This window comes from Lupinus angustifolius, chromosome LG17 (genome assembly GCF_001865875.1).
Source record: "Lupinus angustifolius cultivar Tanjil chromosome LG17, LupAngTanjil_v1.0, whole genome shotgun sequence".
NCBI classification, from domain to species: domain Eukaryota; kingdom Viridiplantae; phylum Streptophyta; class Magnoliopsida; order Fabales; family Fabaceae; genus Lupinus; species Lupinus angustifolius.
Window position 1 is genome coordinate 4,934,207 of NC_032025.1, and position 16,414 is coordinate 4,950,620.

The 16,414-nt window shown below is 34.9% G+C and overlaps 3 protein-coding genes across 3 annotated transcripts; all 3 read right to left on the reverse strand.

The window, feature by feature from the left end:
• On the reverse strand, nt 861–5,599 carry LOC109330700 (protein trichome birefringence-like 2). Its single transcript, XM_019564970.1, has 5 exons — nt 4,734–5,599; nt 3,318–3,510; nt 3,040–3,230; nt 2,555–2,713; nt 861–1,418 (listed from the first exon to the last, which is right to left on the reverse strand). The coding sequence occupies exons 1-5, from the start codon at nt 5,537–5,539 to the stop codon at nt 1,076–1,078; spliced, it is 1,692 nt and encodes a 563-aa protein (XP_019420515.1). The 5' UTR covers nt 5,540–5,599; the 3' UTR covers nt 861–1,075.
• LOC109330500 (F-box/kelch-repeat protein At1g23390-like) lies at nt 8,985–10,463 on the reverse strand. The gene has a single exon (XM_019564695.1). It carries the CDS (start codon nt 10,234–10,236, stop codon nt 9,112–9,114), a length of 1,125 nt encoding a protein of 374 aa, XP_019420240.1. The 5' UTR covers nt 10,237–10,463; the 3' UTR covers nt 8,985–9,111.
• On the reverse strand, nt 12,987–14,215 carry LOC109331071 (uncharacterized mitochondrial protein AtMg00810-like). The gene has a single exon (XM_019565347.1). The coding sequence runs from the start codon at nt 14,191–14,193 to the stop codon at nt 13,039–13,041; it is 1,155 nt and encodes a 384-aa protein (XP_019420892.1). The 5' UTR covers nt 14,194–14,215; the 3' UTR covers nt 12,987–13,038.

Here is a 16,414-nt window from a genome sequence, read left to right on the forward strand (position 1 = left end):
AGAAATGGAGTGAATGAGGTTATGGATTCGAGCTTCACCCATGAAAAATTTTAAAAATCAAAAAGGAGTTATAAGGTGGTATTTGATGGTTAGGGGTGGAGTGAAGTAGATTGAGAGTTTGAAACTCGCTCACAACACATACTAACAATTACCGATGAAAAGAAATTGTTGATATGTGACAGAGAAACTATCCATTTGAGTGCATATAATAGAGTGTGCTTAAGAATCTCTCAGGTTGAAGTTAATAATCAAAACTATCTCAGCAAAGGTCACGTTTCTTGCAGTGTCTTACTTGAACTGCAATATTTCAATTTTGAAGTTAACCAAGGAAAATTTAGTAGTTCAATGGGGACAAATAAGAAGCATGCTTTTAATTTTAACAGGCTTTTCATATAGTGAAGAGGACTAGAGGGTCCTGATTGAAGTAGGAGATGTATATTCCTATTATTTTGGCTTGTTTATTGACTCAATGATGATCATCGAGCGTGAACATTGGCATAACTGTAAGATTATTTACCTTGTGATCTAAAAATCATAGGTTCAAATCCTGTAAACACTGCGTTAATCTACCTTCTCCAAACCATGTTAAGTGAGAGCCTCACACTCCCACTGATACTCCCTTTATTCGGAACAATGTTTTCCATGCCATAGTATAAGCAGAGAAGACATGTTTTTTAAACTAAGGCAATAGTGGCGGCCTTTCATTTTAAATCTTAGTTTTCTCTTTCACTTTCCCTCCTCCAGACATCAAACAATAGATCACTCTTTCACAAGTGGATCCTTCATTTTCTGTGACTAATTCATGGAAAAGAATCAAACCATGTTTTCAATGTATAAATTCTAAACCTTTCATAGTATTGAAATTATGACAACCGTGCTAGCAAGTAGATGAATACAGAAAATACATATAAACATATCATTCTAATTAATCATTTTCTGCACAAAATATAAATCAAGACTCACTATGTGATATACTCCCTAAAGGGAAACTAAGGAATATACATGTGTTGAAACTAAACATATGTATAAAGAAAGACTCAGAAATCAGTTATGAGATGATTTTGAGGAGTGTTGTTCAGGTTTTCCAACTGCCTTTTCCATATTTTAAGAGAGAAGCATATAATAGTTCATTCCAAGTATCTGGTACTCCTGGCAAGCACCAATGACTGCAATCTTGGTGTAACTCGGCGGCGACCCGTTCTTCTGCTGTCTTATAGTCCATTCTGTATATAGAAGGATGCCCATCTTTTCTGTAATCAGTAAGCCTACTTATGTTCATATATATCACTGGAGTTTTCATCTTTGAGATGACATTATCTAAAGCCCTCATTTTGGATGAATATTTCCTTAGCTGAGTTCTATTAAATATTGGCTCGGTTTCTTTGTTGCATTGTCCTCCTGAATTCCATTGGCCACCCCTGAAACCATGTAATACAGTATAAGAATATAATCCATCTAGGATGAATATAAATCAGTGCATTGCAATGTATACAATTGAAATCATCCATCTAGGATAACTTAATTGACCATTATGAGACCATTCATGATAGTGGTCAAGGTAAATGGAAAAAAATTGTTAAGTGGTTTATTTGATTGATAAGTTGCTAGTTCAAATAAAATAGATAACTCAAATGGTAAGAGGTTAACATGTCCCCAATATTATTTCAAGAGTTCATAATATTCTAAGATTAGCTATTGATTAAGTTGAGTGCAACATCAAATATTGAATGCAAGCCCACACCCTACTACTGACATTTTCATCGACTAGATGATATGGTTTTTTCTAAAAAAATCCTGGTAATGTAGCGATGAAGAGGATCATAATAACTAGATTATCAACTATTGAGTTTATTTAAATTGAACAAATAAGAAGTTTCTGTTTATACCCCCTGACTTTTGCAATATCTAAATCTTTCTCATACATTATTGTTCAGACTTCAAAATTAAGTCAAAACATGACTAAGTGGCAAATAGATAATTGAACAGGCGTAATTTCTATATTACAATTTTGTCATCTTTAAAACAAAGTACACATTTAAATCACACATTTAGTGTGTCTCATATTTTTGTTTACTGTTAGAATTTTTCTAATACTTCATCTTTTCAGTTTTTGATGAAAAGTAAGGTACAATAAGCCATTATCATTATCAATAACATACAGTAATTCACCTTCTATGACGTGTAATAGGTCAATATCATTATTGCTTTTGTTTCTTTGGTTTTGTAGTGAAAATGGTTTCAAATTAGAAACTTCACACTTTTGTAAAACTTTATAGCATGCACTCAATTTTAAACGATAAGAATGCAGGTTGACGGACACGATAGTGTTGGTCAACACGCTAGTACATATAAACAGGTTTCTAGAAGGGAAAATGAACACAGTAATAGTAAATATCAGAGAGATAGAACCTTGGCAAGTTTGCATGTCTAGTTTCACATAATAAATAAATTTTCAGTCATAGTTACTTCAACTAGTATTAGCCTACAAGAAAAGGAAGTGAAAGTAGCAAGTGCAGATTGCAATCAAACTTGGAAGGTATTAAAGGAACAATACCTGAAATGGGTAACTGAGTATCCTCGAAAGATAACCTGAGTTCGATTGGCATCAATGTTGTCGTCAATCCACTTAGCCCAAGTGGTCAAAGCCTTGGTATATGCATTTAAAACCTTGAGTTTTGGGTATAGATGGTTACCTTCTTGATAATAGTTTTTTCTGTAGCAATACCACATGATAGCAAAGTTTAAAACCTTACTTCCCAATGAGGCATGCAAAAAAAATGCAGCAGAAAATAAACTTCACATTAGGGAGGAATGAAGAAGACAACAAAGATTAATATCTCGAATGGAAAGGCAACCTCACATTACAAAATTGCATATGATAATATGGTATGCAGGAACTTGAATTAAATATCATGCTAAAATTCTGTTATTCATCTTCATCCAGCACCATTCTAATTTATCAATTTCAGGACAAGTTTTTAAGCATAGAATTAGACAATTTGAAGGCAAATGATTACATAGAAAGTGGTCTGAACTCACCCCTTTGATGTTTTCTTGTGTGCCCACCAGTGGCCTGTATTGAAGACTATGATATCGGCATCGTGATACATGGAAGTTGTCTGGTCCATCAAATCCAATCTTAATGTCTCAAATGACCCATTTATGCCTTTGAAAGTTGACTCTTGAACAATGAATGGTGAACTAACAAAATCTACTGAACAGTTATAATCCTATAAAAACGGCAAAGTTATTTTTCAATGAGATATCATTTCAAGGTTTATAGTATGCAAAATCTTATAGGGTACCAAAAAACTTGCCTCAAATCTAAAAGCATAGAAACCTTTCTTCTTAAATTCAATTTTCCCAGAAATATCAAAAATACTTTTTTTGTCCCTGATGCTTTGACGTAGGATACACAACAAGGATACCCACATGTTCCGGTTCAGTGAATCCCCCACAAAAACCAGCTTCTGTCCTCGCAGCCTCTCCAGAAAATCAGTTGCATTCAAACTGAGATGATATCAATAGTTAATGAATATAGAAGGCATTTTTATCTTCTTTAGTTTGAAATAACTCCCCTAGGAATGATTACAAGTAAAGTGACTGTAAATCAAAAGTGAGACTAAAACAATGAACTATGCTCAATGCAAAAAGAGATTTGACCCTCCTCCACCTTTGAGTTTCACAGACTCTGGTTACAGAGTATTTCTATACAGGCAAACCAGTGGATCCCATATTCCCATCTATTAATTCATATAATCCAAAGCCTATTAAACATTATTAATATTCATAACAGAGTTTGTTTGAATGAGGGGTTTTTTGAGGCATGGGGACAAGGATCACTTGTCCCCAACCGTGTCTCATTCCCTGTCCCAAGCCTATCACATTTTGTCACATGAATAAAAGAAAAATTCTAAAAACAAAAAATCATATTTTGATTGACTTGGGATATGGAACGGGACACCGCTCGAGACAGGTGATCCCAGTCAAGGTATGGAAGGTAAAGGATGGTAAGTTGGTGAGGGAACAATTTAGGTACTTAACTTTTTTTTTTATGAAGGTTATATTAAAAACTACACGAGTAAACTAGAACTCAGATATCCCACTAACTGGCAATTCAGGCAATTATTTAATTGAATGTGCCAATCAGTCCTTAAATTTTTCAGAACCATTTCACATTGTCATTTTGCTAACATGAAATGAGCTTGCATAATTTAAGAACTGAATCATACATTTTAAGCAGGAACTGAATTGCAAGTGAAGTGAGGTACATTTCTAGAGACCAAAATACCATTTTAGTCATATATAACATGACTATGAGTCTATGACCATTTACCAAAATACCATTTTACTCAGTATAAACATATGACTATGAGTCTATGACCATTTACCTCTCCTTTACCTTATTAATATTCCAAACAACAGAAATGCATCTCTCTCTTTTTTCCATCTCTTTCTTCTCCATAGTACCTCATTCCTTTCCATTTTCTAATCATTCAGTAGGACCAAGTTACAATTTTATATTCAGCAGAGTATTGCCCACATGCCACATGCAAGCTTTCATTCTTCAATCAATTTATTGTCATAAAATATAATCATATTAAACCTTTCTTATTCTAATTAGAATATAGACAACAAAAATGCATCTATGTGTACTGAGTGTGTATGTATAAATCTTTATGCTAACCGTATATAAATATTATTACAGTTTTAGTGAAAAATAGTTAACATACCTTGGAATGTCACGCCCATTTGGCTGCCATTTCCATTTGACATACTCACTATCAGGCCTCCCATTAAGGTGACAATCAAAACCCCTACCAATGTAGGGACAAGAACCTAAGGGGTAGTATGGCTTTGATTCATCTCTTACCCAATTACCATCAAAGATATCACACTTCCCATTTAACCCAACATGCATTTTCTCCTTTTTTGAATCATCGTCATGACCAATGACAGTTACACTATTCTTCTTAACCAAATCTCCTTCATGCAACACTCCTTCCATACTTTTCTGTGTCACCACTTCATCTGAAATACTTGTATTTGCAGCCGTCAAGGTTACATTTTTGACAACCCCATTAGTAGAATCTGATAAATTTTGTGTTGGGAAACGTTGTTGTTCACCATGCAAGCTTGCATTACCGTGAGTCACACTAAAATTCCCCAAATGGGTATTCTCAAAACCCTTTTTTGACACATTCACTTCACTTATTTTCCCCACATCACTTCCTTTTTCTTCAACCCCATTCACAGAAGAAGCATTGGTAACAGAAGAAGAGGAAAAAGGGTAAGAAGAAAAGGAAAATGGCCAAGAAGAAAACGATGAATTAGAACGGGAAGTGGTGGATCCATGGAGAAAGAAATGAACATTAGGAACCTTGAGATAACTATTTAGGAAGAGAAGAGTAAGAAAAAGAAGGGAAGCAGCAACACCAAAGCTGAACCCAGAAAGCACTTTTCTTCTATGAGCCATGAAGTGTTCCGAGAACATAAATTTCTTAAATAAGTTCGAGTCCATGATTGAAATCATGAACATGCATAACAAATATAACTAGAAGAAGAAGAAGAGATAACAATGCGTGTTTCAGGGTTCAGACATTAGTGTGTGACAGATTAGATAGGTAGTCAAAGAATGCATCCCCTCTATCATTTCTATCAAAAAGGTCAAAATATGTCATTTAATTACAACAACAAAAAATGTTATAAAACTTAACTAATATTTTTAATTTTTGGTTTAATTATATTAGATAAGAACATAGGTTTTTGAGACAAATAATCCATGATGGTTAAAGTGGTAAATGTAAATAGAAAATTCACATTGAATGAGTCAAGACTCATGAGTGGACGAGTGGTTTATTGATTTGAAAATGATTTATCAGGTATAAATATGGTTAAAACTTTGAATTATCAAGATATTTTGTTCCTGGATTTTAGGTCCTAACATCTATAATTAGAAATTTGAAATGAACACATCTTTTTTACTAATTGTAGTGCTTGTGAATTGATTAACCCGAGAGTTTTTTTTTATACAGTTTTTTAATCTGTTTTCTAATTTAATTTTCATATTTGGAAAGTTATCCAATATATGGGATGTAGAAAGAGTTTTTATTTGACCATGTCAATTAAATAGCCCCAAACTATACGTAATATATATATATATATATATATGAATGAGTAGGGATCCGTTTACACCTAAGTTTTGTTTATACTAATTACATTTAATCTCAGTCATTTATTTTCTCAGATCCAACGGACTACATGGGTTAGTGCACTAAGTTATTTAAGATTTTTATTTTTCTCTCTCATCATTTATTGCATTTACCCATTTGGTTCGTTAGATTTTAGAAAATGAATGGTTGAGATTGAGTGTAATTAGTGTAAACGAAATTTAGGTGTAAACAGATCTCATATATATATATTAAACTTTGTATTACTCCAAGTCTTAATTGAAGAATAAAACGTGAATTTAATATATCTTAATTTTATATTTTTTGACTAATTAAAATGAACGAATAAATAGAATGATATACGTACTCCAGACATATATTTATATCTATACTTCTATACTATTAATAAAGTCAAAACAAATAATTAACAACTAATATAATCTTATATTGCATTTTTATATTTAAATTGTTTTTCTTAAATAATATAACATGAAGTTGTTACATTATATATTAGATACGAATGTGGGTCGATCGGCACGAAGTGCCAGTCGACACACTAGTATAAATAAAGTGACTCTCATATTATAATATAAATAATTGGATATTATTTAAGTGATGAAATTCAAAATACAAATAAAAAAATACATTATATATTCATGAATAATATATTTAATATATTAAAAACATAACATTTCAATCTTAAATTTCAGGTAAGTTTCTTTTACTAAATGTTTATGATTAACATTTGCCTATTAAATAAAGTTTAGCCTATTACTAACAGTTGGGTTAGACCCGGTAAAACTTATTCCTTACCTAACCCTAAATATTTATAGAGTTGTTTTTTTTAACTAAACTCAGTCTTAGGTCTGAAGCTAACTTGATTCCAAATATCGACTAAGACAATCTTTGAACTTAAACCCAACCTTAGAGTGAATTAAATATAATATATATATATATCTCTTTTGGAAAAAGTTTTCCCGATATTTTACTTATTATCATGGATATGTAATTTAACATATGTATTTATATTCTTAATCATATATATTATGAAAAAATAGAGAATCAATTATACTTTCGACTAAAGAGATGTCATTACTCTATACACAAATAAATAGAGATACATACAAACATGATAACTGAATCACCATAAGACGGTTAAGGATGGCAAAAAATCCAACCCATGCATACTCGTGTATATATCTACAATGGATATCCGCAATAATAGCTTATAGGTGGGAACAAGTTTTATGATATCTGCGCCATGGGTACCCGCAAATTTATAATTTATAATTTTTAATTAAATTTTTATATATTATTATAGTTTTTTATTATTATTTCATAATAAATTTTCCTTATTTAGCCATGATCATAAATTTATCATATAAATATTATATTATTCATGTAATAATTATTTTTACATATTGGTTATTACAAAATATATAAATATGGGAAATATGGGAATGAAGTATCTCCTGGTATAAGAAGATAAATTATCTCATCCTGCCAGTGAAATCATGACATGTGTCATATTTCGTCATTTTCTATAAAAATATTTTTTAAAATAAACAAAATAGCACACATGTTATATTTTTACTGGCTATAAGAGATAAGTTATCTCCTGATATGAGAAGATACACTATTCTCTATAAATATATAATTAAAAATAAAAATCTGTTTGATACCCGCAAATACTCATTACCTGCACGAATACCTATAAATATTGTGGACTTGGAATGGCAAAGCACTACCCACGCCCATTGTCATCCCTAAAGACGGTCGATACTGATCATATTTGTCCTCTACCCAACCTAAATATTATTCGTATCTAATTTTTGAACCCAAACTTAGTTTTAAACCCAATGAAACCCGACTATATTTGAGTCCAACCATGATTAGATCAAAACGGGTGAACGGATTGGGTCGAATCATGTTCATCCCTAAGGCACACACTCCCATAATTATTAGGCGTGTAGGGTATAAAAAATTATCCATTAGCTTGAAAAATGATCGTTTCGCTGCAAACTTTTTTAACCTACAAGATGGAATGTTCAAAGGTGTTACAAATACAATAACTCAAACTCCAAGTACGTGAAGTTGCAGCACAAAAAAATGTTCCATCTAAGTTTATCTATTTTAATTCATTGATAATTAATTTGTTATCAAATTTTCTACGAATTGAAAAACATAGTGAATATCTTACAAGGGAAACCTGAAAATTTCGATTTTTATGAACGTGTGATATGTATCTTTTGATTGGTATGAACTTATAATATTAATTATTAAGTATTAGGTTTTGATTTCTCATTAAACTTAAATGATATGTAAAAATAAGTTGTTGGAACTTCTGTATTGTTATTTCTTTTTATTTTTTAATACAGTCTATATTAATTTAAAGAATGTCTTAATGATCTAAGATTATTTTTTTAATTTTATAAAAAATATTTATATAGTGATTAGTAAGTCCGCCTTATGAATATTTAGAGCAGGTTTTTCATTCACTTTTTACCGGAAAGTGTGTCATCACCTCAGCCCTCATGTCTTCGATTGCATTGTTTCATAAAGCAGCTCAAATTTGTAAAAGATGCATGAGGAAAGCTGAATTGTGGTGCAGAAAAGCCACATGAATTAATTAAACATCCATCACCAACTTCATATCAAAATGAAATTTGGGGTTATAGGTTTTGCAAACGAGTTTTAGGATTTGAACTATTGGAGATTAAATTGAGCGCACATAGGGTTTAGAATGGTACTAGCAAGAATAAATTTGACAGCCGCAAAATTCTGTGCTACACTAGACACAAGTTCGTTCCTATACAACGTTTGAGAACAAAGTTTCACAGAAATTTGCGACATAAATGTAGACATATTCTTACAATATAGTTTTCAGAACTCCCAAAACATTTAATAAAGTTTGTAGCTGTCCAAATTGAAAACCTTTGTTTCACATTACTTTCATACAAATTCCCACTTCCCTCTGCAGATTCTCAAAGCACACATCAACACCACTTAACACCACCCTCTTCATTCGTGTCCCATCGTTCGTACATGCGTTCTTCACACTCAACCACTCGCACGTGCCTCCATTCACAACTTCACAAACCACCACCTCTTCCACCTGAACCGGGTTCGCTACGTAAATAAACTCCCCAACCCAATTAACTACCACCGAACCCAAACCAAACTCCGAACCTCCCATCACCTTCTCAACCATCTCTTTCGGCATCTCACCCACTTCTTTCATCGCAATTCCCGAACCTAATTCTCCCTTCAAAATCCAAATCTTCATTCCCTTCACATTCTCCCCTTCTCCCACAATTCCCGCCACCGCTAACCGTTTCCCTAGGGTTCCGGTGACGCAGAACATCACACTCTGATCGGGTCGCAGATCGTACGGTCCGTTCCAGAGATTAGCAATGGGGTTGAAAGTGTATGTCATGCCGGAATATTTCTCCGTCAGGTACATGGTGTCTCCGGCGACGGCGACGGAGAGCCACGTCGATGCTGTGGATCCCTTTAGTAGCTCCGGCATGGATTGACACTTGGCCCACGCGCCTTTCTCTATGTCGTATGCCTCCACCACGAGTGGGTTGTCTTCGAAATCAAACGCACCGCCAGCGATTACAATACGATTCCCCACGCGCGCAACGATGGGATCCGTGCGCCACACTTTTGGTGCGGGCGCGTGGTTCCATTTGAGGTGGAGTGGGTCGATAGAGAAAGCGAATTCTGTTGGGGAGAGAGTGTAGAACACAGAGGAGTGAGATGATCGGACGGCTGAGGCATGCTTGATTGCAATCAACGGTTTTTGTTTAATCTCCAGCCACACGTGTGAGCGAGGGTCGTACGCGTGGATTGTTATCACGTGCGGGGCACGTGGGCACTGTGTGAGGATCATGAGCCATGGCTTGATGGGATTAACGTGGGTGAGGGAGGAGAACACCGCACGGTTCCAGGACTTTGACACGTGACAAGCGGGTAAAAGATAAACGAGTGGCACGTGCGAGAAAACAACCTCTAATATGTCTCCATGAATTGGTGATTCTTGAGCATCTTTTAGTGCTGCCATTTGGAATTGGAATTGGAATTGGAAAAGGGTTACTTAAGTGTGTTTTGTGTTTTTGAAGAAGAGAATGAGAGGGAAAGAGTGGAATTGAGGGATTATATAAGGAGTCGGAAAAGAGGATTGAAAGAGTAAGGGTCCCACGACACCAACAGGTATGTCACACCGCATTTGTGTTTGAGGAAGGAATAGGTGATGGATTGGACCTTTCTACCTAATCCAAATTTGTGTTTATCCGTTTAACTACATGCACCAACTTTGCTCATTAGTTCCTTCCTTACTCATTTACTTTACTCAAATAGATTGGATACAATTACTCTTTACATCTTAGCTATTATTTCTAAGGAAATCTACTTATTTAGATATATTCACTATTCACTGATTCACCTAGAATTGATAGTTAATATGTGGAGTAAATAAAAACTTACGCTTAAATTAAGTGAATTCACTCGGACCTAAAATCAATACCAAAAATGAACTAATGCCCTTGAATATGGTGATTGGTGAGGGGTTACTATCAGAATGTTTTTGAAAAGTAAAAAATAGACAAAAATGCTCTTTTTTTTATTTAAATTAATTAAAAGTTGTTTTTTTCTCACTTTCATCAAGCCACATATTGGTCGGGTAAATGTAACATATTGAAAAATATTATTTAATTCATTTAATAGAATATCCCAACTGAACCAAAGTAAAATAAAAATCAGTGAAGAGACCAAGTTAAAAAAATCAAATTAGGTAAGAAAATAACATTTTGGCTCAATAAAATATTTTAATAGGAAACTTGTTTTCGAGTTCTAAAAAGTTAGGCACGTTTAATATATTTTTCCTCATTTGTTAGAGGATTACTATTTGGTCTGGTGCCTGTTCGTAGTGTGATACCGATTAGAGTTTCAAGCAAAAAAAGGTATAGCTTCTAAGGTGGTAACTTGAAGTTAACAAATATTCCCTTGAGAAAGAAATGTATGCATCTACCGGCTAGTGTATGAGTTTTATATATGACTGTTGTATCATTCATCATTTATTTTTATGTTTATTGATTTTTCAAACAAACAAAAAATTAAAATGAATAATAGATAATATAATAATTATATATAAAATTTTACAATTGCATAGATATTACATCATATGTCTTCTCTGTGTATTCATGTATCTATTTTGATTAAATAAATGAAGAGTATTTTAATACAGCCCCAGTGACATTGTACTTATACAATTGATCAATAATTTCGAAAAAATCTTGAATTTATCAAAATTATTAGTGGGCCAGATTTTAGGCTAATTTTCATCATTTGAATTACACTCTCAGGCATTTAGAGGATCATGAATAATAACTGGAGATGTATTATTTATAGTAGAAAACTAGAAACTACATGTATAATTACTCCATTCTTATTAGTTCATGGGTAGAAGTTATCATGTATTGAAAACAAATATCATAATTGTGTTAATATATAGAATGTTAACCATACAACCAAGAAACTAAACCACTTTAAATAAATGCAATAAGAATGGGCTGCGATAGAGAAAAATAGACTAGCCATTCAGTTGTGAACTATAAATTCTTACTTGCACGCATTAAATACATAATAAACCAAGCGAACCCTTTTCCTTCTTCCTAGAGGAAAAGAAATGCAAAGATTGGAAAGAATAGAGCTTTGAAACCCATTAATTAATCACGTTGGTGCAGCTTACAAAATTTATGTGGAGAATAAAAGAGAGGCAAGTGTAGCATTAACTACTGGTAGTTAAACAATTAAGTATCAGCATTCTATACTTAAAAGGGGAATGACTCAGCTAAAACCTTTTCAGAATTCATTTACTTACGAAGGGGATGTTAAGTAGGATTACATGTGTTGTCTCACTTTTTGTACCATTTCATGTATCATTAACTATGATTGGTTGAAAATAAATTATTTAAGTTAAAGTTATAATTATTAAATATTTTTTTGACCAATAAAACATCCTAATACATGGAATGATACAAAGTTGTAGTACAACAAATATAAACTCGTCTTAATTAGACAAATATCTATCGTCTTCAGGCACGTCCTCTAGTCGGTAACAAACCAATACAATTAAGTAAAAATAAAAAAAAGTAATAAATACTTAGTTTTTTTAACTAAGGTAACATATTTTGAATAATTAGGAACAACATTGGGACATGCTCATTCTCCGTCTTAATGACTCTGCAGCATGTATTCCTACGGCCATTAATGCTCTTTCCACAAAATTCAAGAACACTGATCTGTTCAACACAACTCACCATGGGGAGTCTCACAGCATCAACCAATTTTTAGGCGTGACACTGTCTTCTAATCAAAGATCTCCCAACTTTTGCTTTGGTGTATCCCTTTCAAATTAAAGGACAAAGGTAAGGGCCCGTTCATTCAGAAACATGCATCTCCTCATGATTTTATGCCCTTTCGAAATAAGGCAGAACACTACCACAAACATGCAAGAGGAGGATCCACCTGATTCTATGGTCTCAACAACTTGAACCATAGAGCCATCATAACTGATGCTAGGGAGGAGCTAGTGGATTGCGAGGAGAGTGGTGATATAGCAATGGAAGGTTCTTAATGTTGGTGTCAGGCTTCTATGATTTTGGTTGCTATTGTTAGATTAGCTGCATAGGAAGAGAGAATGGAGAGGAGAAGAAAAAGAGAGAAGGGAGAGGAGAAATGCAATATGGAATTAACGATAGAGATAAGGCCAAAGGGCCAATACATATAGGAAGTTAGGAAAATACAAAAAGACAAGACTACCCTTTACTAATAACTAAAATACATTTAACATTCCCCCTCAAACTCAAGATGCGTTAATCGAAAGCATCGAGAGTTTGTTAGTCAAGAAACGAAAACGTTGAGTAGAATGGGGTTTGGTAAACAAATCAACAATCTGCAACGAAGAAGAAATGAAGGGTAAGGTGATGGTGCCATGTTGGAAGTGGTGACGTGTGAAGTGACAATCAATCTCAATGTGTTTAGTACGCTCATGAAAGACAGAGTTATGAGCGATTTGAATAGCACTCTTATTGTCACAGTACATGGGAGTGGGTTCAGGTTGATCAACACCCAAAGAAGCAAGTAACCAACGCAACCAAACTATTTCAGCAGTGGTGGTTGCCATAGCACGATACTCAGCCTCTGTAGAAGAGCGAGAAATAACATCCTGCTTCTTACTCTTCCAAGATATGACAGAATCTCCTAGAAAGATACAGAAACCTGTAGTAGACTTGCGATCAGTAGGATCCCCAGCCCAATAAGCATCTGAATAAGCAGACAATGTCAAGGAAGAAGTTGAAGAGAAAAGAAGACTCTGAAACTGAGTGCCTCGAAGATAACGAAGGATCCGAAGAACAGCTGCCCAATGAACAGTAGTATGAGAACTCACAAACTGGCTAACAATGTGCACTGCATAAGCAATATCGGGTCTGGTAATGGTCAGATACACCAAACTACCAACAAGAGTGCGATATAGAGTAGGTTCAGAGAGAGGAACACCATCAGAAGATGTATATCTAGCATTAGTCTCAAGAGGACTGTCAACAGCTTTAGTGTCAGAGAGACTAACCAGGTCAAGAATATTAGCAATATATTTCGATTGAGAAAGAAGATAACCCCTAGGAGATGAGGCTACTTCAATTCCCAAGAAATATGTAAGAGTACCTAAATCCTCCATCTCAAATTGTTCTGCTAGTTGCGTCCTCAACTTTGTAATCTCATTAACATCATCACCACTAATGATCATATCATCGACATATAAAGAGATGATAATGCAACCATGAGGAGTATTTCTGACAAATAAAGCAGAATCATGTGGACTTGAAGAGAAGCCAAGAGAAGTTATCACAATAGAGAATTTCTCAAACCAAGCGCGAGGAGCTTGTTTGAGCCCATAGAGAGATTTTTGCAGCTTGCATACTTCCCCCGGATTATGAGAAACTCCAGGAGGAGGAACCATATATATTTCTTCATGAAGATCACCATTTAGAAAATCATTCATTTTTGACATCCATCTGAGAGATATGCCATTGACGAACAGATGCAATAGCAATAAGAGTGCGAATGGTTGTCATATTGGCAACAGGAGCAAAAGTTTCTTCATAATCCATGCCATATTGTTGAGCATATCCCTTGGCAACAAGACGAGCTTTGTAACGCTCAATAGAACCATCAGACTTGATCTTGATCTTAAAGACCCAACGAGAACCTATAGCACGTTTGTCTGGTGGTAGAGACACCATAGTCCAAGTACCTGTTTTGTGCAAAGCAGAAAGTTCATCGTTCATAGCCTGCTGCCAAAGAGGATCAAGAACAGCCTCTTGATAGGAGGATGGCTCAGATAACCTGTGGAGAGAGGTCAAAGCAGAAGCAAAAGAAGTAGAATAAATGTTGTAAACAAAGTCAGGGAGCTGAGTGGACTTATGGATACGTTGAGGATAACGACGAGGAAGATGAGGTGGTTGAGGATGAGGATAACCAATCTGCAGAGGGTCATGGGCAGGGGGGGTATGAGGAGCTTCATCCCTGAAATTCTCAAAATTAAAGTCATTTGGACCATCAATATCCGCAACAAATGGATCAATATGAATGAGATCAGACCTGGTAATATTTTGAGAGTCAGGTGGAATAGAATAAAAAGGCAAATGCTCAAGAAAAACAACATGACGAGAAATATACAATTTACGAGTAGAAGGATTATAACAACGATAACCTTTCTGACCATCCCCATAACCAAGAAAGACACATATGGCAGATCGAGGAGTCAATTTACTCCGTTCAACATGAGGAAGAAGAACAAAACAAGTGCAACCAAAAACCCTCAATGATGAATAATCAGGAGGATGACCATACAACCTTTCAAAAGGAGACAAACCTGAAGTAACAGAAGAAGGAATTCTGTTAATGACATGAACCGCAGTTTTGACAGCCTCACCCCAGAACTCAAAAGGAGCCGATGCTGACAGAAGCATAGAACGGGCTGTTTCAAGAATGTGACGATGCTTTCTTTCAGCAACTCCATTTTGTTCAGGGGTGTCAGTACAAGAGGCTTGGTGAACTGTTCCGTCAGAGGAAAGTAACTCAGAGAATTTGTTAGAGGTGTATTCACCACCTAAATCACAGCGGAAGCACTTAATAACAGAGTTATATTGAGTATTAACCAAAGCACGAAAATGACAATAAATACCAAAGAATTCAGAACGATGTTTCATAAGAAAAATCCAACAATAACGGGTGTAATCATCAATGAAAGAGACATAATATTTGGATCCACTTTTAGTAGCAATTGGGGATGGACCCCATACATCAGAATGAACCAAATCAAAAGGTGCCTTAGAAATTGAAACACTTTTAGGAAAAGGTAAAGCAGAAAACTTGGCAAGTTTACAACCACAACAGTCAGAAATGTTATTTGGTTGTAATGATCCTAAGACTCCCGTTGATGCTAAGTATTTCAAACGAGGAGAAGATACATGACCCAGACGAGAATGCCATAAATAAAACTTAGAAGAAGACAAATTCAAACGAAAAGATGATAAATCAACAGTAGGAGCTGCAACATGTGGAAGTTTCAGTTCATCCAAAATATAAGCCCCCCTGTCTATGGTCTGTCTCAATCATCCTCTTCAATTGAGGATCCTGCACATAACAATGAGTTGAAGAAAATAAGATTGAGAAACCAGAATCACACAGTTGACTAACAGAAGCAAGACTTAAAGTGAGGTTAGGTATATAATAAACATCAGAGAGAGATAGTTTAGGTGTAGAAACAGAACCAACTCCTTCCAATAACATAGGAGTTCCATCAGCAGTCATAACAGATACACAGGACGACTTATGTACAGATGTAAAAGATTTAAAGTCAGATGACATATGATGGGACGCTCCAGAGTCAAGGATCCATATGGAGGATGATATACCTGATGAGGCAGGAGGAGACAGACCTACATTAGGAGAGACTGACATAACATTGGGCTGAGATGCAAGAAACTTCTGAAATTGTTCTACCAGGTCAGACATGTTAGACCCAGAGTGAACCATCCCAGGGGTCGCACATGGAGAAACAGGAAACAGCAGTAGCAGCAGCAACATTGGAAGATTGAGATGTGTGCTGAAAGTTCCTGTATTTCGACTGAGGCGGACGCCACTGAGGTGGTTGATAAGGTTGCTCCTTCTTCAAT